General features: G+C 32.5%; 2 protein-coding genes across 3 annotated transcripts in view; both read right to left on the bottom strand.

Annotated features, from left to right (window-relative positions):
* Positions 1 to 2,785, bottom strand: part of LOC143075301 (uncharacterized) — a 35,900-nt gene extending 33,115 nt beyond the window's left edge. The window contains exon 1 of one of the 2 annotated variants that reach the window (XM_076250674.1): positions 2,520 to 2,785. The gene's annotated coding sequence lies outside the window, so the exon portion shown is untranslated. Of the gene's footprint in view, positions 1 to 1,622; positions 1,764 to 2,519 lie in introns of those variants that run through there. The other variant, XM_076250673.1, reaches the window with a different exon arrangement.
* A 2,862-nt stretch (positions 2,786 to 5,647) lies between these two features.
* LOC143074366 (uncharacterized) lies at positions 5,648 to 16,657 on the bottom strand. The gene is made up of 9 exons (XM_076249854.1): positions 16,578 to 16,657; positions 15,577 to 15,723; positions 14,661 to 14,720; positions 13,289 to 13,401; positions 11,375 to 11,539; positions 10,031 to 10,186; positions 9,459 to 9,543; positions 7,674 to 7,714; positions 5,648 to 6,103 (listed from the first exon to the last, which is right to left on the bottom strand). Exons 2-9 carry the CDS (start codon positions 15,708 to 15,710, stop codon positions 5,802 to 5,804), a joined length of 1,056 nt encoding a protein of 351 aa, XP_076105969.1. The 5' UTR covers positions 15,711 to 15,723; positions 16,578 to 16,657; the 3' UTR covers positions 5,648 to 5,801.
* Between the last annotated feature and the right edge of the window lie 8,726 nt (positions 16,658 to 25,383).

Raw genomic sequence — 25,383 nt, 5'->3', positions numbered from 1 at the left:
ATACTCAAAATGGTGAATGTTTTTATACATTCAATTCTACATATATGGTGCCATACTGATTCTAACTCAATACGTTGCATTTATTTTGACGATGGTTGTTCTCATTTGTTAATAATTATAGATTATGTTATTGCCGTTCGTTTTTTAAAGCACACAGTTTGTAATATTAAATAGCAACATAATTCCCACAAAACATATACAAACGAAAAGATGAGCTTGCATTATTATACCTCATTTCATATTTTCTGTATAAATTTACAGACAAATACATTTCCTTTTGAACGAAATTGTCATGAAAAGGCTATTTATGGTTGATATTTTAAAAAACTTTTAACTTGGTATGATTTTTTCCTTGGAATAAAACATTTTCCTGCAAAAGGCTATTTTACCGATTAATAGTTTGCAAAGTCTTTACTGGAAGAAATCATTTTCCCGTACTTTCTGTATAATAAACTACCTATTTACTGGCTATATTTGGACAATAGCATTGCCAAGTATATAGCCACCCTCCAAACCCTGTATTTCACTCATCTTCGAGTCGGGGTATAGTTGATGTGTCGTGGGACAGTAAACTTGCTATTGTCCCCATAAGCGTAAACGGTGGGAAATACTATGTTGATTTTCAATAATATAAAGTCTGTACTTGAGTTGAAAAGTAATACTATGTATTACTACTAGTATTAATTTTGACTGGTGGTGTATTAAAATTTTCTCGATATTTCCCCCTTTCAAATCTCAAAAGGTTGGAAGAAGGAGAAACAGTTCTAAGCTTAAATGAGAACACAGTTATAAATTGTTGAAACTAATTCTAACAGGAAATGCCGGTTCTTTATTTTTATTGTTTCTATAACTTATGCATGTTATGGCAAGGAGGTAATTTTGAACTTTAATAAGGGTTTGGGGATGGGAGTTTCTTTTTTAGTATACACGCACGCATTACTATTATGATGTTTACGGACTTAAAACTGTCGGGTAAGAGAGGCATTCCCAATTCTCTTTGATTGCTGACCTTATAAAGGCTTATTAAGGTCCAATCTACGATTAACAAAATACTATCAGTTTACGGAATTTAATCGTCTTAAAATATGATTATGCAATGTATTGTGTAATTTATCGATTTGTGCGTAGGTGGTATGAAAGTTGTACATATACGTGGTAATATCTAGAAAGATTGACATTTCCCCTTCGTCGTGTTTTTAAAAGTAACAAGCCAGTTTTGTTTTTTCGACAATTAAATATAAATATTATGAAACTGTTTTTTTAGCACTTTTGGTTGGCAATACAATATCATATTAATTTATTTGCGTCTCAACATTTACATTACAATCAAATAAAAAAAACATTTTAATTCAACTGCATGTGGTAAAGACCGTTCGTGTATGAAAGACTATCATTTGTTTTAGTGATCTGTTGTTATCTATTGAAAAAGAGTGACTGAGTAATTTATGTGTAATTATGATATCATTTACACACCTTGAAAATACAGGTAAAATAGTAATTGCGTCAATAGGTAAATGATTGAAAACCCGAACATAGACCCACAAAAAAAGTCATCTTAAAATAATATGATCTGTAACAAATGATAAAAACAAATAAATTGTGAAAATCAACTTTCATCTTACCCTTTGAAATAATAAATTCCTCGTTTCACAATGTAAACATTTGATAGTTCGCCATGTAAGGAAGTTAATATTTTCTAAATATAGATTAAAATTTAAAACGCTCGAGTGCTTTTCATAATTTCAAAAGTCAAGTGTGGTGAAAAGTACTCGGCTTACCGATAGGGTATTGCTGTGTAGTACCGACATATGAATCATTGATCATGTCGATTGTTTTTTCCTGTTTAATGTCAATAACGGAAATATAAAACGAGGAAGTTAAAAGAGTGAAACGTGATGAATTGAATTGTACAATAACAAAATTCTCACAAATTAAGCTTTTATTTGGAAAAATGAAAATGATCAATGACGTCAAAGTTAGATGTCCTTGAATTTTTATACTCTTTCACTTTTTTTGGAGGGGGGGGGGGGGGTAACATGTTATTGTTGGTATTTAGATCGCTTTATTGTATTGGAATGAATTTTCAATGACGTTTACTATACACATACTGTACATATAAAAAAGAAAATGTGGTTTGATTGCCAATGGGACAACTCTCCTGACTTGGGACAGGTACACACATACATAATGTGGCAGGTTAAACATGGAAGGGGGATCCCAACCCTCCCTAACCTCGGACAGTGGTATAATAGTACAACATAAGAACGAACTATAAAAATAGCTGGAAAAGGCTTACAACTCATCAGATGGACAAAAATACAAGTGGACGTGGTCGTGTACTTGTACATCCCAACAACAACAAAAAAGACACTAGGAACAGATCTGAGAGTACTCGTATATACATGTACATGTATATAAGCCTTCCCCGTTTTTTAAAGCGTCGTTACCACCGTCCGACTTCACTGATAATAATTTTTGTCGTTTTTACACGTCTAAATTTGACAACAAAAAATAATTACCTTCACCAATGTTAAAGATCAGGACCTTATTCTACCAAATACTCCCAGTATAAGTATTATACATGATTATTACTAGTATATCAAATTGAATCCAATTATTATAATCCTCATTCAATGCATTAAGGTGGTCATTGACATAAAATTAATCCATTAATTTCACACATACACACTTTGTTAAAGTGTTCAAATATAATAGCCTACGTAGATATAACTATTATAATTGTGAACATTATGATGACAGATGGAAATTAAAGTACTGAAGTACTGAACATCGGATGACTGCAAGTTCTTGTGGATGGTCCGCCAAGCACTTGTCTCAGAAAAAGAAATCACACCTCTATACCTGAAAGTGAGGTTAATGTACAGAGATATATTTTGTTTCTGAGACCAGTTCGTGCGTGGATGAATAATAGATTACAGGAAATTCAACCTCACCGTAATAACTTTTATATTGTAATGATGCAAATCAGTATACACTAGTTTGTTGTTATATATTATATGAATATAATAGTTACATGCATATATACTGCAACTGTGCTATTTGAGCAGTCAAATTGCATTGACTGTATATTTATATGTGATATACATGCAGTCACTGACCGTATATCACCTTGTTTATGACGTTGACAATGGGTTTCTGTAGAGTTTTATTTATGACGTCAATAAATCATACACTAACAGGTTCGCAGAAATTTAACGTCGTCCGCTCCAACTTAAAAATCGATGTTTTTTACCCTAAACAGTTCATTTATAACAGTTTTAAGAGTTGCACAGCCTCGCTTTCTACCTGTTTTTAAGCCTTGTACAAATAACATTGATATTTTGAGACAATGTATGGTTATTCTATCTATATAATTTTATCCATTGTATATCATTCTATTCTACTATTCTAATAATAGTGCAGTGCAAGTGCATGGTGGACACTTCTGTAAATATTCTTTTTTTTCTAAAAGATTGGATATGAGTTGGCATTCATATTTTCCCGCAAAACAATTACAGAGTTACATGTCCTTGCCGGGGTTGTCGCAAAACGCGCTTGATATATTCTTCCGCATGCTTTAACACAATTTATCGGTACGTGTGCATATTATCAATAATTTTTAATTCATATATATAAATATATCTAACGACAAAACATTTTATATCATTAATTTAGGCTCTTAAAAAAATAGTTTTATCAGTATTCACGATTTATAACAAACGCTAAGGAATGTTAGTTTGCACTCGTTAATATCCGCGTATTTAACATGTTTATAGATATGTTACAAACCCAAAACGAAAGTTACAAAATGGAAATCTAGGCGATAGCAATACATCGGAATGCCCTCACGGCACTCCAAAATGCAAAGTTCGAAGATAAAGCTTGAAAGCAAAATAGCAAATGTTAAACCCCAATAAGGACAACAAGACTGACACAACACATAACATTAAAGACTGGGCATGTGTAACACGACCCCTATCATAACCGGGCGTTAAAACGGTCCGATAAGCAGATCCTTCTCTACATGTGGCTCCCGTCGTGTTGATACAGACATTCAAATTAGATCAGATGCACTTTTTGACAGTTCTTTTTAGTGTTCGTACTTGCATTGATTTGCTCGTCTTGAATATGCTTGAAATATATACCCCTAAATGTCATTCGATCTATGTATAAACATTTTATGCAATAGCAGGAACTGAGAAACAAATTTAACAACCTAAATACATTTACAATCCATCTCCATGTTTAGTAGTATAAAACATATCACTTCTGATCCCTGGTATACGTCAGTATTTCATCTTGTTAACTATACAACATACATATACTTACTGGGGTTAACATAAATAGAGATAATTTCCCAGCAAAAAGTTTTCTCACTAATATGCATATAACTTTTACTGTTTAGTCTGTTTTTTTTGGTGATATCCATTTAACGTGACTCTACTTATACATCCTGTCAATGTGTTAATGTTCTATGATACTATTTAAGGTCTTTCCTCTACGCGAAGAAAGACCTTATTGTTTTTCCAATGTTTTTTTTTCTTTTTTTTTTTCTTCAAGCATTTTTTTGGGACGCCCTTCTACCATGTAGTTATACATCCCGTCATTGAATAATTTTCTGAATAATTGTTCTATTATGATGTTTGTATTCTTGTCTTTCACTTTTGCTGATGTGTTTTGTCTTTATTCCTTTTTGTGTTTCTATGTTACATATTTGTTTATCTCTGTAGTGATTAAGACTATAACACAATGTTGACTGCTGTACCATTTTTTGACATTTTACCTATTATGTCTGTTTTCTTTGTTCACTCATCGTTCTCAATATAATGGAATCTAATGCAGCTGTCATACAAGAGAGAGGTTTGGCTAGCTTTTAAAGCAGGTTTAATATACCATTTTCTACACAAGAAAATGCTTGTACTAAGCCATGAATATGTTAGATGTTATCAATTCGTTTGATGCGTTTGAGCTTTTGATTTTGCCATTTGATTAGGGACTTTCAGGTTTAAAGTTTCTTCGGAGTCAAGTATTTTCGTGAATTTACTTTTCACATGCCAAATAAATGTAGTACGTAAAATCAATTAAAACTTCTGAAATTTCAAGAAGCAAGTAATGTTTCCCTAAGTGAGTTAGAAACTAAGTTTCGCAATTTTCGAAGTGAGTTAGAAAGCAATTTATTGCCAAGTTCAATCTAAATGTTTGTGCTTTTTAATGTGCATATCAATGTACAATCAAACCTAACAATGCTGTTTTTGGCACAACTTTTGGGAATTTTGGATCCTCAATGCTCTTCAACTTTGTACTTGTTTGGCTTTATAAATATTTTGATATGAGCTTCACTAACCCCGCCGCATTTTTGCGCCTGTTCCAAGTCAGGAGCCTCTGGCCTTTGTTAGTCTTGTATTATTTTAATTTTAGTTTCTTGTGTACAATTTGGAAATTAGTATGGCGTTCATTATCACTAAACTAGTATATATTTGTTTGGTGGCCAGCTGAAGGACGCCATCGGGTGCGGGAATTTCCCGCTACATTGAAGACCTGTTGGTGACCTTCTGTTGTTGTTTTTTTCTATGGTCGGGTTGTTCCCCACTTCCATTCTCAATTTTATTATGTAGACGTAACACGCGTTTGGCGTACTAAATTATAATCCTGGTACCTTTAATTTGATAACTAATTTCATTTACAGTTCTTTTTACAGTATGCATATATTTGAATAAAATAATTGCTTATGAATTTTAACAATTTAGAATTTGAAATATCTACATTTGTCCGACAAATGAGTCATTTGTGAACACGTTAACTCATTTCGATTCTACAGTTTCATGGTCATTTGGAACTGATGGTCGCATGTTTTCAGTCAAATACTGCAAATGCATGCTAATGTATTGTAGATCTTTGCTTTTTCTTTCCACATCTGAGTCACCGTGACGAACATCGACATTCATTGCATTGTACATACTAATGTAAACTCGGTTACCATCCACGTCTTTGTAACTACCACCCCTCAGTATTTCTTCACTGATATTAACTTGAGTAAATTCGTGGCTTTCATTCATTAGTTTCATTGTATGGCTGCTCTCACTCATCAACTTGTGAACTGATTCTAAAAATATCATTGCCAATAAGATAGTATTTAAGTAAACCGTTCACAGCATATAATATTGTAAAATAAATTACTGATGAGTCTTTTGTAAACGAAACGCGCGTCTGGCATATATATAAAATTTAGTCCTGGTATCTATGATGAGTTTATTTACAACCACTGGGTCGATGCCACTGCTGGTGTAGATTTATTTCCCCGAGGGTATCACAAGCCCAGTATTCAGCACTTTTTGTGCTGACATGAATTGTCATTGATATTGTTATATTTATAAACTAACTGTTTACAAAATTTTGAATTTTTTGAAATACTAAGGCTTTTCTACCTCAGGCAAAGATTACATAAGCTGTATTTGGCAACACTTTTAGGAATTTTGGATGTCAATGCTCTTCAACTTCGTACTTTAGTTGGCTTTTTTTAACTTTTTGGGGTTCGAGCGTGACTGATGAGTCTTTTGTAGACGAAACACGCGTCTGGCGTATATATAAAATTTAGTCCTGGTATCTATGATGAGTTTATTTACAACCACTGGGTCGATGCCACTGCTGGTAGAGATTTATTCCCCCGGGGTATCACAAGCCCAGTATTCAGCACTTTTTGTACTGACACTGACATGAATTATCATTGATATTGTTATATTTATAAATTAACTGTTTACAAAATTATTTTTTTTAATACTAAGGCTTTTCTACCTCAGGCATATATTACCTTAGCTGTATTTGGCAACACTTTTAGGAATTTTGGATCTCAATGCTCTTCAACTTCGTACTTTATTTGGCTTTTTTTTAAAACTTTTTTGGATTCGAGCGTCACTGATGAGTCTTTTGTAGACGAAACGCGCTTCTGGCGTATATATAAAATTTAGTCCTGGTATCTATGATGAGTTTATTTACGTGTTTATATTGTCTAAGGTTTCAGTTAATAGTTTGATATATCGTTTACAAATGTATATATTTCAAGGTTGTTATTTTGCCGGTTTTTTTATCAAATGTCTTACTGCTGTAGTTCGGCGTTTTCATATTTCTTTTGAAATATTTTCATATCGATATTGTTTCAATTCTTTCGTACAAAATCAACACAATGTAATCTATTTTCTTGATTCGTCCATTGAAATTGGTGAGTTTAGAGACAGATGCAAAACTTTCCATGATGGTAGCGAAATCGCTACTATTGTGACATTACATGAAATATCAAAATGAATGAAACATTTTCTGTTTAAAAACGTAGTTCCTTAGTTAAAACGATAGTCTTTTTTAAACATTTTGAACATTCAGAATGTTTCTTTCAGTCTATAAGTCTATAGCAATGTCAGATTAGACGATCGAGAAACTTAATCTACCTGTATATCATTTGTATATTTAAAGGAAAAAAAGTTTTAAAAACATATTGTTAAGTTAAATTCTACTGTTATGAGCAAAATAAGAAAGATGAACGTGTTTGCTTTATCAATTGTATTTGTTTAAAGATATTAATTTCGGGACGAAAATATCAACATGTATAGTACATGAAATATTAAAATAAAGTAATGTTAGCTACAAGCTCACATTCTTCATTCTTGGATAAAACTATTTACCTGTGGTTCCACGTTTCTTGAAATTATATCTACCATGATACCTGCAAAATATAGTGACGAAAGATATCAAAAGGAATATTCATAATGCCTTTATAATAATTAAATCAAAATAAACTGAACTTCGCCATGGTAAATAAGGGCAAAAGTAGTACATGTATACCGGTGTTGAAAGTCATAAATCTATTGAGAGAAAACAAATCCGAGTTACAAAGAGAAAAAAACCAATCCGAGTTACAAAGAAAAAAACCTATTCGATGAACAAGAGTATATAAAACACAACATAAAGAAACAAAGACATACTAACACGATTCCAACTAAACCTTGGAGTTCACAGGAAGGGTTAAACGATCTTGTTCCATATGTAGCAACAGTCATGATGCGCATGCTAGTACAAACAAGTTGATACATATATCGAATGCACCATAACATATTTAACAACGGACTCTGACTTCTTTTAAGCTAAGTTTTACTGTGCGTATTATTGTGTATTTCTTTCTTCTACATTTGCTAGATGTATAGGGAGAGGGTTGCGATCTTACAAAACACGTTTATCCTCGCCTCTTTTTTGTGCCTGTCCCAAGTCAGGAGCCTCTGGCCTTTGTTAGCCTTGTATGTTTTTCTGTTTTAGTTTAGTATGAAGTCCATTTTTACTGAACTAGTACACTTTAGGGGCCAGCTGAGGCTTAGTTCCGGGTGTGAGATTTTCTCATTGCGTTTAGGACCTGTTGGTGGCAATAGGCTGTTCTGTGCTCTTTAGTCGGGTTATTGTCTCTTTGACATATTCCCCATTTCCATTCTTACTTTTATTGATAAAATAAGAATATCATAAAGAATATATTAAATGCTAGTACTACTTTTTCATGTCGGGGCCTTTTGAATGTATGGCCGACTATACAGTTTTTATTCTTATATTGTTGTTTCTGTGCCTTTTACAGCTGACCATGAGGCATGGGTTTTGGTCACTGTTGAAGATTTACGTTGGCCTATGCTTGTTAACTTTTACGTCATATGGTATCTAGGGAAGTTTTGTCTCATGGGCAGTCATATCAAAGTTTGTTTTGAATATCTACCCAAAGAAATTTTCACTCTGTTGCCTGACTGTCAATCATAACATTTTTTAGTGCCAAAGATTGTCATTGCAACTATCAACTATTAATAGATATAGGAAGATGTGGTGTGAGTGCCAATGAGACAACTCTCCATCCAAATAACAATTTGAAAAAGTAAACCATTATAGGTCAATGTACGGCCTTCAACACGGAGCCTTGGCTCACACCGAACAACAAGCTATAAAGGGCCCCAAAATTACTAGTGTAAAACCATTCAAACGGGAAAACCAACGGTCTAATCTATATAAAAAAACGAGAAACGAGAAACACGTATAAATTACATAAACAAACGACAACTACTGTACATCAGATTCCTGACTTAGGACAGGTGCAAACATTTGCAGCGGTATTAAAATTAAGTCTTGTTTAACTGTGATACGTTTATTTATAAATATGAACAAGTAAATTTGTTTATTTTCAAAGATACATTTTATGCTGGAAGAGTTAAAAGTCTTTACGATGGCATTTGTTTTGCTTTTGTTATCTGACGTTGATACTCTCTAAAGATTGTTACAGGGTGGATTTTGCTAAATAATAGCATATAACAAGACGCTCGTGTATAGTGTTTCTTTTTTGAGAGACATTATTTGAGTAGGTTAATAAAAAATGATTTCGACAAATGAAAGACTTTGAAAAAATGAACATCTAAACCATTTTGAAAATTCTGTTAACAAACCTTTTTACTAATAAAACAAGGATAATGATCAGCACAAGGAGTGGTATGATCACTAATACTGCAACAACTGATGTAGAAATATCGCCTACAAAATAACACATTTTAGTTAAATTAACAACCATAGTCTTCGATTATTGAAAAAATAACAAACGCTTTGAAATACGACGTTTCAAAATGAAACCTTATGATATAAAAACGAAACGTGTAGGAGCACAAATGAATAACAGACCTTCATAATGTATGTACTTCGGATTCAATGATATCAGTTCAAATGAAATTCATAAATAAAGACTAGCTACGAATTAAATTGTTTAAGAAAACACTAATTGCTCTTAGTCTCAAATTTAGAATTTTCAATGCCACAAAAAAAAAATTTTCTTTCTAATTTTACTGTACTTGTTTATTTTACCCGATCATATAACCAAATAACCGATTTGACAGTAAATAATAATAGTTGTAATAAAAAAACAGTTAAGGTAATTTTTCTCCGGATCCGACTATAATTTAGGTAAATGGGTTCTTTTAGAAATTAAATAACACTTTTCTTGAATATAGTTCAATATTCATATTACCACTTTGTAACGCTTGTTTTGGGTCCCGTTTACTTGCATCTGCAGTTGGGAATACACTCACATCGAATTGTTTGGTATTTGCTGATGATTCAATTGTCCTTTTTTGTCGATTGAAGAATCTTGTATATGAAGCAATTGTAAAAATCGACGATGACTCTATAATAATAAACATTTGTAATGAGAAACGAATACATATTCTGTCTAATGCAGCCCCTTCATGTTATTTTGATAATTATTAATATTGAATACACCATCGCATCTCTCTGTTGCTATTATATTAACGGTACCAAATTACTGTTCAAGATGTGCATTTCGACAAATACCCTTTCTGAGCACCTGAGATCACCCTTCCCCAGTTTTTGGTTCTTGTTGCTCAGTCTTTAGTTAGTTTTGTTGTGTTTTGTGTACTATTTTCTGGCTTTTTTTCTTTTTAATTAGTAATGACGTTACCCGTTTATTTTCAACTTGTGAGTTTGAATATAAAATAGATGGGGTAATTTTGTCAATTTCCCTTTGGTATTTTTCGACTCTCTCTTTTAAAAAATCTTCAGTGGTGATCGAGACCAACATTGCACTATATATCCAACAGAAATAAACATTATTTGAGGTAGTAAGGGATCATATGAACACTTTGTTATTGCATTTGCAATACTCTGATAACAATTACGACTTTCTGCCCCTACACTACCATTTGATATTATAAAACAAATACATGTATTAGTTTTGTGAATCTATCTTTTGACGAACCTTGATTCAACCTTATTTGTTTGTGTTGTTAAGCCCCCTAGATTTATAACTAAATTTGATTAGATATACCCGTTCAGAACATACGAATGCAGGTAAAATACAACCTATAGGAATCACATGATCCATAAGAAATGATACTTGGTTGACTTGACAAGGTTTGCGTTCCTGTTTTGCACTCTTCGTGTTAATCAACGCTCAGTCAAACGTCCGAAAGAATACAATCATCATAGATACCAGACCTTCATTTGTAGTTTATGTTGCAGTTTGGTAATTTTGTTAAAGTTCTTTAAACAGATAGAAAACAGAGAAAGAGGAAGGAGTTTCTTGCTTATGGGACCAAAAGTTTAACATTATAAGTACAATACGAGGTTGATGACAAAAGGATTTCTAGAGGGTAACTTGACTTTTCCTTGCCTAGTTCGAATGACACTCAAACATAGATATAAGAAGATGTGGTATTCGTGCCAATGAGATGACTCCTCATTTCAACTTTTTGTTATACATAACAGACCATGTAGTTATGGCTCTTTTTTTTTTATCTTCCCTACATAAATGTGTGATTCGACTTCGTCAACTTTCCACTTCTTTATTTAATACCTGTCATAGTTTCTGGTGTTCCGTTGATTGTTTCTTCGTCACATCTGGTATCAGCCGGATTTTCATTGCACGTTTTACATTCTCCAGTTGTTTTATTACACTTTTCAGACGCAAGGCATCTGCATTCTTTTGAACAGTTCAAACCATAAGTGAATTCTGGACACTCTATGGATAGAAATATCACGGAAAGAATTTAAACGTTTTTCTTTACTAATTTATGCAAAAGCCATTGGGGCTTCACGATTTTTCAAAAGTGCATTTGTCCATACCCGTGTAAATTGTTTGCAAAAATAATTTTTATGTTAACGGTATATTTGTATTTCTTGTATATTCTTTACCATGAACTGCCAATGCAGATATAATACATAAAGTACATAATTGTAATAGTAATCATAAGAAATTATCGTGTGCGTTTCTTGCTAAAATGTTATTCGATCAAAAGAACTCCACAACTCTGTTTTTATTTCTTTATTTTAACCAACAAAAGTATGTTTGTACAGACCACGATCAGTCATTTCAATTACAAAATTTCATATACATAAGGTGCTATTTGTTTATTGTTTTAGAATGCCATAATCATACAACTAGCATAGAAAGTATCAATCAGGAATTACCAGATAAAGCCAACGTTTCTATCACGATTGTTTATGATAAAAATACCGGACATCCAGGAAACGTATTTATTATTTTTATGAACAATGGCAAGGACATCCGTTATGGAATGTCGCTCTTTTTATGAAATGGTACTTATATTTGAAAAAAAACCGTATATGTGCACTTTAACGAACGAAACTACAAGGGATTTCCGCATCGATAATGTTATGATTGTTGTCTGCTGGCAAATTGATGTCAATACACTAACAAATTCTTCCTGATTTTCAGGTTACACTTTTAAATCTAGGATTATAAAAGACTTATTCCACAACTGCACATCTTGGTATGTTTAGATTGGACTTTCTTCAGATGTATATAAGTTGTCTTGAACGGTATATTCCTTACTTCTACGTCCCACCTCATTTCATGCACTTGAGAGGTTAGCTAGCTTTAAAACCAGGTTTATTTCACCATTTTTGTATTAAAGGAATGTCTGAATAAGACAGTTGATTTCCATTCGTTTGATGTGTTTGAGCTTTTGACTTTGTCATTTGATACTGGATATTCCTTGCAATTCGGTAATTTTTTTATTTTACTTTTTTTGTTGGTTTCTGCGAAAGAAGGTTTTTGTTTAAGTACAAATCAGGCATCTATTTTCATTTTTTGTCACATACATGTAGGTGTTTTTTAGAGGTAACTATACGGTTTGGGTTTTGTCCATTTTGAACTTATAGTTGCGTACATTCTAGTCCTATGGTCTCAAGTAGATACTCATCTCTATGGCAATCATACTGCACATTCTTTTCAATTTGAGGCAAACATTACATAAGTTTTTAAATGAGTACCTCGCATAAGTACTTTTAAACAATAGATTTGTACAATGCTGACTTACAAAATCTCGTCTTGTATGATTTTTAATTTTAGTTTCTTGTGTGTAATTCGGAGTTTAGTATGACGTCCATTATCACTGAACTAGTATATATATTTGTTTAGGTGCCAGATGAAGGACGCCTCCGGGTGCGGGAGTTTATTGTTGTATTGAAGACCTATTGGTGACATTCTGCTGTTGTCTGTTCTATGTTGGATTTAGTGTCTCTTTGACACATTCCCCATTTGCATTCTCAATTTTACGAATGTGTTGAAGATCTTTTTTCTTAAATTGTAAATTATCAACTATGCCTTTTGAAACTCATTTAGAAGTCTCATAGACAATCATACAAGATCTGTTTATTTTGATATTGATTGTGTTATGCTTGAAGCCTTTATGTACAAGCATGTGATCATTTGTATCCATGTCAAATGCTTTTAACGATGAATTACTTTCACATATTCCTTTGTGTTGTCTATAGAAACCTGGACAGCAAATGGTTACATTGACTTTTATATTGGACAATCCTGATTTCTCGACTTCATAAGTAGCAATTCGCGCTCGACTGAAAATATAAGACAAACAATTGTTTAGCACATACCTTTGTCGTTAATTATTTGTATCACTAAGTATTTTTAAAACTGCACAATCATCGGGAAAGACACACATTGGCAAATCTTGAATTTGCATTTTTACCACATATATATTTTTTGGGGTTATTCATCAAAATACCAAGAATTTAGAGTACTGTAACCTATTTATGGAAGTAAAGTTGGTATACGATCTTTAAAATCAGAGGGAGACTGCGACTGTTTTGTAATATTCATGTTAAAGTGAAAACGGCAATAGTCAAAATGCAATCTGTGTGCTTAACTACAACAAATTTAAAATTTACCAACTTGAATGTAAAATTTGTATAGAAATCATGGGTGGTGGAGGTCCTCATTTATTTATGGAGAAATTCGTTTTCATTCTACTCTATCAATTTGACGTGATGTTTTATCTGCAATGCATGATACATTGCCGTGAAATATAAACATTTTTACGGTCTTCTTTGCTTTGTTGAAAGGAGAGAGGTGCGAAAATGTGATACATATACTAAAAAAACCTTGCTGTTTAACACATGTTTTTTTTTTATCTTCAATCCGAAATCTACACCTTCTACAATTGCTGAAGTACTGTCACTTTCATGAAAGTTGCCTCAAAGACCTGAATGCATTAAATGTTGGTGTTCACAATATATGAACAATATAATGAAGGACTCACTGCCTTTATAATTACTTAAATATCCTTTCTGTGAGGGCAACTTCCTGACAAGTCTTGTTATCAATATTTCAAAATAAAAGTCTAGTTACCAATAACCAGCAAGGAAATTTTTTATAAGTATTGTTTTAATTGATTATTTGTCAAATAAAGCTCAAAATGGAAGCATTAAAAGTCAGAACAAAACGAAGAGACACATACCAAATTGTAACTATAAAATAGGTAACGTGGTGATAAAAGGCTGTTTCTCAAATGTTTATAGCTTTCGCGTAAAACAGAAGTAAAATAGTTTGTTATAATCAATATTTAGAACTTATTTATGTAAATGATTGGTAAAACCTACCTGTGATTCAAAAGTATCACTTACCATCGTTTTTTGTTTATAAATGTTACATACTGTTAACGTTGTGAGAAGGGATTTGGAATATGGATTTTTATAAATATATTAAATGATAATAGCAAACAATTTAAAAGTATGTTCATGAGACTATAACTAATAGTATATCTTCGTCGTGTAAATTTGCACGAATTAGCTCTTAAAACTATAACTAAATAACTTACCCATCTCCTTTTCTTAATTTACCCGTTACATTGTGGTAGAAAGATATTGCTTTCAGTTCCCTGTAAATAACAAGGAATACATGACCAATAATTGATATATTAGGTAAAGTTAGACAAAAGAAATTGTTATTAATTTTTATCGGAATATTTCAATAAAATTCTTACATTTTGTAGAAATGTTGGTTATTTCTTATCATTATATTTCCTCTTGTGCATTTCCATCAAAAACACATTTAATGCATGTTATCCTCATCCAAGCACACATTTATATATATATATGATGCATTTTTTAAATGATATGCTTCATGCGCATTCTGATGTATTGCTTTAAATGCCTGGTCTTCGAAAAGGAATTATAACCCCTTATGAATAGAAATAAATGGACGACGGGCAATATTTGATTTTATTTTAAATCCATAACAGGGAGGAAAATGATACAACAGGGACAGTCAAACTCAAAGATCGAAACTAAACTGACAACGACATGGCTAAAAAAAAAAAGGAAAATCCACAAATAATAGTAAACAAGACACAGCCTAGAGAACTAAAGACCAAGAAACACAAACCCCACCAAAAACTGGGAGTGATATCAGGTGCTGTCATAAACATTCTTCATGTGTGTCAGTTTTATGTATAACTGTGTAAAATCCTTAATTGGCATCCGATGTGATTGACATAACATTGACGAGGCTTGGTTTTGATTGTTAAACTAACCTATTGAATATAAATCCGTGAATTTGATATCTGTTTTTGTTGATCAACTGTTTATTTAATATATAATAATGTATGTATCTAATCTGAATTAACTACTCTCTCTCTCCGATTTTCACGATCTCGGTTTCTATCATTTTTCGTCCACTTTCTCTCTATCTTCCTCTTTCTCTCTCTAAACATAATTACATGCTAGTTTTATTACCATGTTGTTTTGGTGCAGATTCCAACATCTTTTGTAAGACTGATATTTGCAAGATCGGCGTGTACACGAACAAAACAAATAAAACAAACCATGCCAACTCCAATAACTGTTATAGGATTTTTATGAACTATCATCTCAAAGTTTAATCTGAAAAAACAAAACAATGTTGCATGTTTATTGATACCCAGTTCAGTACTGGGATTATGCACATACCAAGTTGTAAAGATTCTTTTTTGACATTGGACCTGGACATCTTTTAAACTGTGTGTATAGCTGTGTGTTTCGTTATTCTACATTGGTCAGAGGTATAGGGAGAGGGTTGATATCTCATTTAACTTGTTTAACCCCGCCTCAATTGTGTGCATGTCTCAAGTCTGGAGCCTCCGATTTGGTTACTCTTGTATATATATTTGTTTTTAGTTCTTTACATGTTTTTGAGTTTATTATGACGTCCACTTTTACTAAAATAATATAAATTCTTATTTAGCTGCAAGCTAAGGCTTAATAACGGGTACGGGATTTTCTCTGTGCATTTCAGACCCATTGGTGGCCTTAGACTGTTGGCTACTCGTTTGTCAGGTTGTCTCGTTGACATTAGACATATTACCATCCTCAACTTTATTAACATTTTGTATTAGTAATTGCAAACTTTAGTATTTAGTGAACTATGAATTTATTAGTCCTAATTTTTATTTAGCATATTATTTTTAAAGTGAATATCATATCAAACATTCGTGCCACGTTACAAGTCGATGTGACCTTAACTTTATGATAAACAACTTTTAAACTCAAATTTTAAGATGAAAAAACGACAATAACGATTTTATTCCTATTTCATAAAAAAAGTATATTGATTGACATTTTTAAGCGTTATTAATTCAAGTGGTCTGACTAATATGTTAATTTGATAATAAGTGGTTTGTTTCTGAATTCATAGCATAAAATATTTGTTTTCATGTTTGCAACATCAACAGCAATAAGAATGATAAATCATTACATACCCCTAAAATTCCTTGTTACATTTAGTAGATAAACTACCTTTTCATGTTGTTAGCTTTGTTGAAAAAAAAACCGCTTTACATTTGTTTTACATAAAATAAAACAATAGTTAATTGATGCATTAATTACTTCCGCATGACTAATTGATAGTTTTGGATAAACAGGATTATTTTGTTAAATACTGTACACACCCGTTTGTTAGTTTGGTTGCAGTTCATCATTCATTTACCATATTAAAATAATCTAGATTTATTCATTGTTTTACCAATTTTGTGTTGGTATATTTTGAGTGATAATTTTTCATAGAACTCGTCTAGATATAGGACCTTTATGAGCGAGTAAAAAGAGAATGTATAATGTCTAGCGCTTACATCATTGCCCTTGTTATGGAAATCATATAAAAAGATGATCAATGGTACTTCCATTTCTAGGTTCTTTCTTAACTACATGTCATATCATAGCTAGATATGAGAGAGAATCTGATGCAAAACCATTGATGATCTATAATTATCGTTATTTTACGAAATTGTCCTTTAATCGTAATGACTGATAATTTTATTTCTCAGCACAGTATAGTGATATGAAAAGTTACCGATAGAAACTAAGGGCGCATGTCCCATTGTCAATGAAATTAACAATGTTGTCATAGGTAAAATAGCGATCAACAAATTATCATAGGTCATTTCATCTCGATTGCCTTTCGCATCTTTGCCGTACCGGCTAAAGAGGGAATATCAATCTCGTTGAGATTATAATGATAATCTATTAGTATTGACTGGATATCAGATATATTTTAGTTAATATTTTAGAGGTATGAAATCGTTGTTCAAATTGTTTTTGACGACCATTTGTTGCATTTTCACTTCTACCTGGTTTTTACACAACTTTCTATTACATTACACTCATATGATTCGAAGTTCCTTCGGACACTTGTCAAAAACAAGAAGATCAAGAAGCAAGTCACTTGATATATGGATGATGATCTTTTTATGAACAATCCAATCGTTTCTGATTGTATTCCATTAATATATCCTCCAGATCTAAATATTAAAGAAACATCAGACATGGTTCTTTTTGTTTCTTGTTTAGACATATACTTCAAATTTGAAGGAAGCAGTCATTTCAGAACCAGAATATATGACAACCGAGACAATTTTAATTCTAAAACAAGTAATCCTGTGTTAGGATGCTAACACAAAAGTCACCAAAACGGACACACATCATTGTTCTGCAGTATCATTGATGCCAAATAATGTGTGTGTAAAGTTTTCTTCAATACGATGAATTTTTTTCTTCTACATTTGAGCCATTTCCGTGGTAACGGCAGCCATTTTGGAAATTCCAAACTTAAAAGTCAAGTCAAAATATACCAGAAATCATCTGTTTTAAGTTTCATCATATTTTTGCTGTTTCCATGGTAACGGCGGCCATTTTGAATATTTAAAAGTCAAACTGCTGCTGCAAATTGTTCTCTCCATACTTATATACCATCATATACCATTAAATGTGTCTAGAATAAATTTAACTTTGATGTTCTGGAATGTTCTATGAAAATTCAACCCCCTAAAATTATTCCAGGAGACCCCCTACTGAAATAAAAAAAGTTCCATGCTGAAGCAGACATGTGTCTCTTAATATTTATAGAAGTAATCATTATTCCATCTACTCTACATACAGTAGGAAATTCAAGAAATGTAAAAAAAAATTGACCCCACTTATCTTTGAGCCCCCCTAATTATGCCAAGATGACACCCTGGTATTACGGACATTGGGTTCTGAAACCCCCATGATGCAGACCTATACCCAGAATAAATATTAAGTTTTCATCCTCTACTGCTTTGAAGAAAATGGTAGGACAGTTTAAGGGGTCAGAAAGAGAAGAATAAGAATAATTAAAAACCAATTGTTCAAAGAACAATTGAAGGTCTTTCAACCAATAAGGATCTATTTTGATATGAAAATATTAAGATTCAGTTGAAAATGTCAGCTGCTATGGCTTTATGATATAAAAATATGAATTTCGAGCAAAGGTCAAAATCTAGAACGTCCAATTAACCTATGACCTTGATCTCAATTTCAAGGTCATAAACCAAGGATCCCAAATCAAAAGACCCTAGGTCTGTATTATGTATGGTTCATGAGTAATATCACTTTACGCATAATTCTAAATATATGAGGGGCAAAAACTCCCATCTATTGTCTACGCACCCTTCCAATCAAAATTCATAAGTTACGACATATCGCAACTAACAATTTAGTAAAAAAAATTGTCGAAATCTTATAAAGTTAATGAAAATAAGTGAAAATAAGCCAAAATTAAAATTTAGAATTTGACCTTGACCTTTGACCTTGACCTAATTTTCATTTTTTATTACTAAGGACCTCAAATCTAAAGACCCTTTGTCTCTATCACTTATGGTTTACTATTTAGAAATGCATATCACTTAGTTTAAATGAAAAAGCGGAATAACTCTCATATGGAGTCTCCATAAAGCTTCGTCCAAATGAATATCCTAATCCTTATGATGTAACGAGCAATTTGGTAAAATAAATTTGTCGTAATCTTTTACGGTTGCGAAGGAGTAGTGGCCACAAGAAAAACACTGTTTGGGGAGATAACTCTTACAACGTAAAGTATTTTGTTACGCAGTTGTAAATTTTTAAAGCGTATAAACTATACGACATCATATTTCAAATATGTAAGCGACATCTTTTGAAACATCATTACTACGCAAGAAAAAAATTTATGCGGAAGAAAAAAAAAAAATAAAAAAATAATAATTAAAAACCAATTGTTCAAAGAACAATTGCAGGTCTTTCAACCAATAAGGATCTATTTTGATATGAAAATATTAAAATTCAGTTGAAAATATCAGTTCCTATGGCTTAATGATGTATAAATATGTATTTCAAGCAAAGGTTAAAATCTAGAACGTCCAACTAACCTATGACCTTGACCTCAATTTCAAGGTCATAAACCAAGGATCCCAAATCAAAAGACCCTTGGTCTGTATTATGTATGGTTCATGAGTAATATCAGTTTACACATAATTCTAAATTAAACGAGAAGACCTAATTTTTTGGTGTCGCTTCTCTTCTTTCCACAATAAATTAATCATAATGCCTCTATGTCCAATGGGTACAGTGCAAAATCGCATTTGTCATCCATTCATATGATTAATCAGATTGAGTTATTTTGGGTGAAAAACGAGAAAAAAGACGTCCGGATATGTTTCCGTCATTGGGGGAAATTTTAAGTCAGATTAGACTTCCGGTTTGCGTTTTCCTGTATACTTTGAACATACATTATACTACGAATACAGTGTATTTTCTGTCTTATATCCGTCATTGGACGAAATTTAAGTCAGATTAGACCTCCGGTTTGCGTTTTTCTTCTTACTTTGAAACAAATACATATACTACGAATAAAGTTAGTGTATTTTCTGTCTGATATCATTTTCAAGTTTACTATCATCGGCGGTCACAGAGTTTATTAAATAGAGAGGGTCAGAATAATATATCAATAACCGCCGTGGATCGATTATTAAACTGAGAATTGTCTGTAAAAAGAAAATACACTTTCGGGACGTCTGGAACGTGTGTTTTTAAGATCGAAATTTCAGGATTTACCATTTCGGGATCCGGGATTTCTTTTTTCGAATTTCGGGATGTCACGGAGATATTTAATTTGTATAGTAAATTCAGAACCTCGGGATTTCATTTTTTAAGCCCGGGATATTGGGATCAGGGCCCCTCCGCAGTGGCGGATCCAGAAATTTTCATACGCAGTGGCCCGTTGATTGCCTAAGATGGGCCCGCTCCGGTTATGCTTCAGTGATTGTCTATATAAGCAACCAATTATTTTCCAGAAAAGGGGGGGGGAACGGGCCCCCTAAATCCGCCTGTGCCCCGACCCCCCTTAAATGAATGTTCATAATATACAGATAAGCGCTAAAGTTAATAGAAAACAAACAAATAAAAAGGATTTTTTTGTGGAAAAAGGAGGAGCCGGGCTAGAAAAACAATTATCCTGTCCCAAATTACCTATGACTTTTGATACCTTTTCTGAAATTCTCAAGTATGAATGCCAATGAGACAGCTCTCAACAAGAGACCAAAATTACGCCGAAATTAACATGTATTTAGATCACCTTACGGCCTTCAACAATAAGCAAAAGCCGATACTGCATAGTCTGATATAAAAGGCTACGAAATGACAATGTAAAACAATTCAAATGAGAAAACTAATAGCTAATGAGACAGCTCTCCACAAGAGACCAAAATGACACCAAAATTAACACGTACAGGTCACCTTACGGCCTTCAACAATAAGCGAAAGCCGACACTGCATAGTCTTATATAAAAAAAAATGACAATGTAAAACAATTCCATGAAATGAGAAAACTAACAGCCTTATTTATGTAAAAAAAAGAACCAAAAACAAATATCACTGAACCACTGAATTACAGGCTTCTGACTGAAATGTTCATAATACATGTACACTAAATGTATGTTCATAATACATGTACACTAAATGTATGTTCATAATACATGTACACTAAATGTATGTTCATAATGCCACTGGATAATGAAATTAATAGAAAACAAAAAATGGGAATTTTGGAAATAAAGGAGGAGGGTTAAAAAAACATTTTCCTGTCCCCAAGTACCTATGACTTTTGATACTTTTCCTGAAATTCTCAAGTCATTAAATCTTTTACAAAATTCTTCCTACAACACTTTACATCCTTTCAAATACGCTCTGAATGCCCGCGACTTCGCGGGTGTGTTCTAGTAATTCTAAATATAAGAGGGGCAAAAACTCCCATTTATTGTCTATGCACCCTTCCAATCAAAATTTATAAGTTACGACATGTCGCAACTAACAATTTAATTAAAAGAATTTGTCGAAATCTTATAAATTTAATGAAAATTAGTAAAAAATAAGCCAAAATCAAAATTTAGAATTTGACCTTGACCTTTGCCCTTGACCTTATTTTCATTTTTTTGGAGCAAGGATCTCAAATCAAAAGACCCTAGGTCTCTATCACTTATGGTTTACCAGTAAGAAATGCAAATCACTTATATCATATACAAAAGGGGGGATAACTCTCATATGGAGTCTCCGGATAGCTTTGGTTAAAATTAAAATCCTAATCCTGAAGATGTAACGAGCAATTTGGTAAAATAAATTTGTCGTAATCTTTTACGGTTGCGAAGGAGTAATGGCCACAAGAAAAACCGTGTTTGGGGCGATAACTCTTACAACGTAAAGTTTTTTGGTACGCCTTTGTCAATTTTTAAAGCGTATTAACTTTACGATATCATATTCCAAATATATAAGCGACATCTTTTGAAACATCAATACTACGCAAGAAAAAAGTTAGGCGGAAGAAAAAAAAAAAGAATTAAAAACCAATTGTTCAGAGAACAATTGAAGGTCTTTCAACCAATAAGGATCTATTTAGATATGAAAATATTAAAATTCAGTTGAAAATGTCAGTTCCTATGGCTTAATGATGTATAACTATGAATTTTAAGCAAAGGTCAAAATCTAGAACGTCCAATTAACCTATGACCTTGACCTCAATTTCAAGGTCATAGACTAAACATCTCAAATAAAAAGACACTAGTTCCTTAATATGTATGGTTCATGAGTAAAATCACTTTACGCATAATTCTTAATATAAGAGGGGCGAAAACTCCCTTTTATTGTTTACGCACCTTTGCAACCAAAATTTATAAGTTACGGCATGTCACAACTAACAATTTAGTAAAAAAAAATTGTCGATATCTTATAAGGTTAATGAAAAAAGGTGAAAATAAGCCAAAATCAAAATTTAGAATTTGACCTTGACCTTTGACCTTGACCTAATTTTAATTTTTTTGGACCAAGGATCTTAAATCAAAAGACCCTAGGTCTCTATCACTTATAGTTTACCAGTTAGAAATGCATATCACTGATATCATATATAAAAGGGGGGATAACTCTCATATGGAGTCTCCGGATAGCTTCGGTTGAAATGAAACAGAACATCCTAAGGATATAACGAGCAATTTGGAAAAATAAATTTGTCGGTTTCTTATACGGTTGCGAAGGAATAGTGGCCACAAGAAAAACAGTGTTCGGGGAGATAACTCTTACAAGGTACAGTTTTTTGTTACGCGGTGTCAGTTTCAGAAGCGTATTAACTGTTCGATATCATTTACCTTATATCTAAGCGATATCTTGTGAAACAAAAAAACAGCGAAGGAAAAAAAAGTTGGCGGAAGAAAAAAAAAAAAAATTAAAAACCAATTGTTCAGAGAACAATTGTAGGTCTTTCCACTAGAAAAGATCTTTTTTGATATTGAAATATTAAAAATCAGTTTAAAATGTTAGTTCCTATGGCTGTATGATGTATTTATATGAATTTAAAGCAAAGGTCAAAATCTAGAACGTCATATTAACCTATGACCTTGCCCTCAATTTCAAGTTCACAAACCAAGGACCTTAAATCAAAAGACCCAAGGTCTTTAATATGTTTGGTTTATTAGTAATATCACTTTACGCATAATTCTAAATGTAAGATGGGCAAAAACTACTATTTATTGTCTGCGCACCCTTTCAATCAAAATATACAAGTAAGGACATGTCGCAATTAACAATTTATGAAAAATTATTTGTCGATATGTCATAAGGTATTTGAAAATAAATGAAAATAAGCCAAAATCAAAATTTAGAATATGACCTTGACCTTTGACCTTGACCTCATTTTTATTATTTTCGACCAAGGACCCCAAATCTAAAGACCCTATGTCTTTATCACTTATGGTTTACCATTTAGAAATGCATATCACTTAATTTAAGGGAAAAGGGGGAATAACTCTCATATGGAGTCTCCGTAAAGCTTCGGTCCAAATGAATATCCTAATCCTGAAGATGTAACGAGCAATTTGGTAAAATAAATTTGTCGTAATCTTTAACGGTTGCGAAGGAGTAGTGGCCACAAGAAAAACAGTGTTTGGGGAGATAACTCTTACAACGTAAAGTATTTTGTTACACAGTTGTAAATTTTTAAAGCGTATAAACTATACGATACCATATTCCAAATATCTAAGCGACATCTTTTGAAACATCAATAATACGTAAGAAAAAAAATAAGGCGGAAGAAAAAAAAAAAAAAAATAATAATAATAATAATCAGAACAAATTCAATAGGTCTTTCCACGGAAAGGTGGAAAGACATAATAATAATAATCAGAACAAATACAATAGGTCTTTCACCTGAAAGGTTGAAAGACCTAATAATAATAAGAAACGATACAAAAACAATAAGTCCCCAAAACTCCGTTTTGGTGACTTAATTATAAAAGACAAGGTACCATAAGGCTCGTTTTTTGCCCCCTATTTTCTCATGTTTCAAATTCTGTTTTGGAAAGCTTCTTATCGTGTTCAAATATTCCCTTATGGTTGAAGTTTGTTTGGCTGAACTTCAAAACCATTAATTTCACAAAATGAGTGAGGTTTTGGGGGATAAATGCCACAAAAGACGCCAAACGAAGGAAAAATTTCGATTTTCGGTCGTTGTTTCCTAAAACTTAATAGGGTGAGCCTACGTGACCCAGAGAAAATAACGTCGATGTAGACAGCATAAACAGTGCTAATGACATTCGAATGAAAAAATTGCTGCGTCACGTCGGCGCAGGCACTCAAAAAAAAAAATATGTTGTACAAAACACTAAAAAGTCAACAATAATTACAATTTTTGATTACTAACAGAAAGTTAACCCCCCTCACCTCACCCAGTTGCTAAAATTAGTAGATTTGAAGTTCATTCTAACAAACTTTTAAGCATGAGGGAATATTTTTACATAATAAGCAGCTTCCAAAAACAGAATTTAAAAAGTCAAAACAGGCATGATCATACCTTGTCATTTCGCCCACCTGAGCAACATGTACCAACTTGCATATGCTATATTCATTTCCAAACTTGTTCGGTATTCAAGAGCTGCTACTCAGACTTTTAAACAACGCCACCAAAGTCTGAGCAGAAAGTTGATGAACAAGGGATATGTCAAAGAACGCATCGTCCTTTTACTAAATCATCGGAAGATACAAAGAACTCGTTGACATTTTACCAGTATCAACTTCACAAATAATACATGATGATCTTGAAGTAGATTCTTGGTATTGGGGTTGTTTATTATCTAAACTACGCATTGAAAATATCAAAATAGAAAAAAAAAAGCAAATATGATGTATCTGTACACGACACACACATTTTGTAGATTGTTAACCTTTACTGCTTAGACCATTTGTGTGTGATATCTTTTACACTTGGTTCGATATTTTATACACCCTGCATTTATGTTGTGGTCTTCATGTCATTCCATTATACTACTGTGCTCCGAATGTAGAGCGTCTATATGCCAGTTCGTGTTTTATTTTGTCATAGTTGTTTGTTATATGGTGATAAATATTACAACAAAATGGTGACTGCTGTACTCCAGTTATTTACATTTTTATCTATAATATCAGTTTGTTATGCTAACACATTGTTGTCAGTATATCATGATAATGTATGTTAGTCTTATGTTGTATCTCTCGAAAAGGAAGTAGGATTCTGGTTACAATGATTGAAACATACCCGTACGCATATGTAAATAAAAGCAACACTAGTGTTATGGATTTTCAATAGTAATAAATCGATAAGCAAACAAAACTCTTAGTCACAAACTTCAATTAAAAAAAATATAAAGGAAACACAACGGGACAACAAGCACACTGACTTGCAACACAACCCAACGTCAACATATGTAGGAATGG

The sequence above is a fragment of the Mytilus galloprovincialis genome, chromosome 5 (genome assembly GCF_965363235.1).
Source record: "Mytilus galloprovincialis chromosome 5, xbMytGall1.hap1.1, whole genome shotgun sequence".
Classification (NCBI taxonomy): Eukaryota; Metazoa; Mollusca; class Bivalvia; order Mytilida; family Mytilidae; genus Mytilus; species Mytilus galloprovincialis.
This window is presented reverse-complemented; position numbering and strand designations above follow the sequence as displayed.

Excerpts from the sequence above, each read along its gene's own strand:
- LOC143074366 (XM_076249854.1), bottom strand. The coding sequence starts at position 15,710 with ATGATAGTTCATAAAAATCCTATAACAGTTATTGGAGTTGGCATGGTT. Across the intron at positions 14,721-15,576 it reads ATCTGCACCAAAACAACATG|GGAACTGAAAGCAATATCTT; the intron begins GTAATAAAACTA and ends TGTTATTTACAG. Across the intron at positions 6,104-7,673 it reads CAAGAAACGTGGAACCACAG|AATCAGTTCACAAGTTGATG; the intron begins GTAAATAGTTTT and ends TGATATTTTTAG.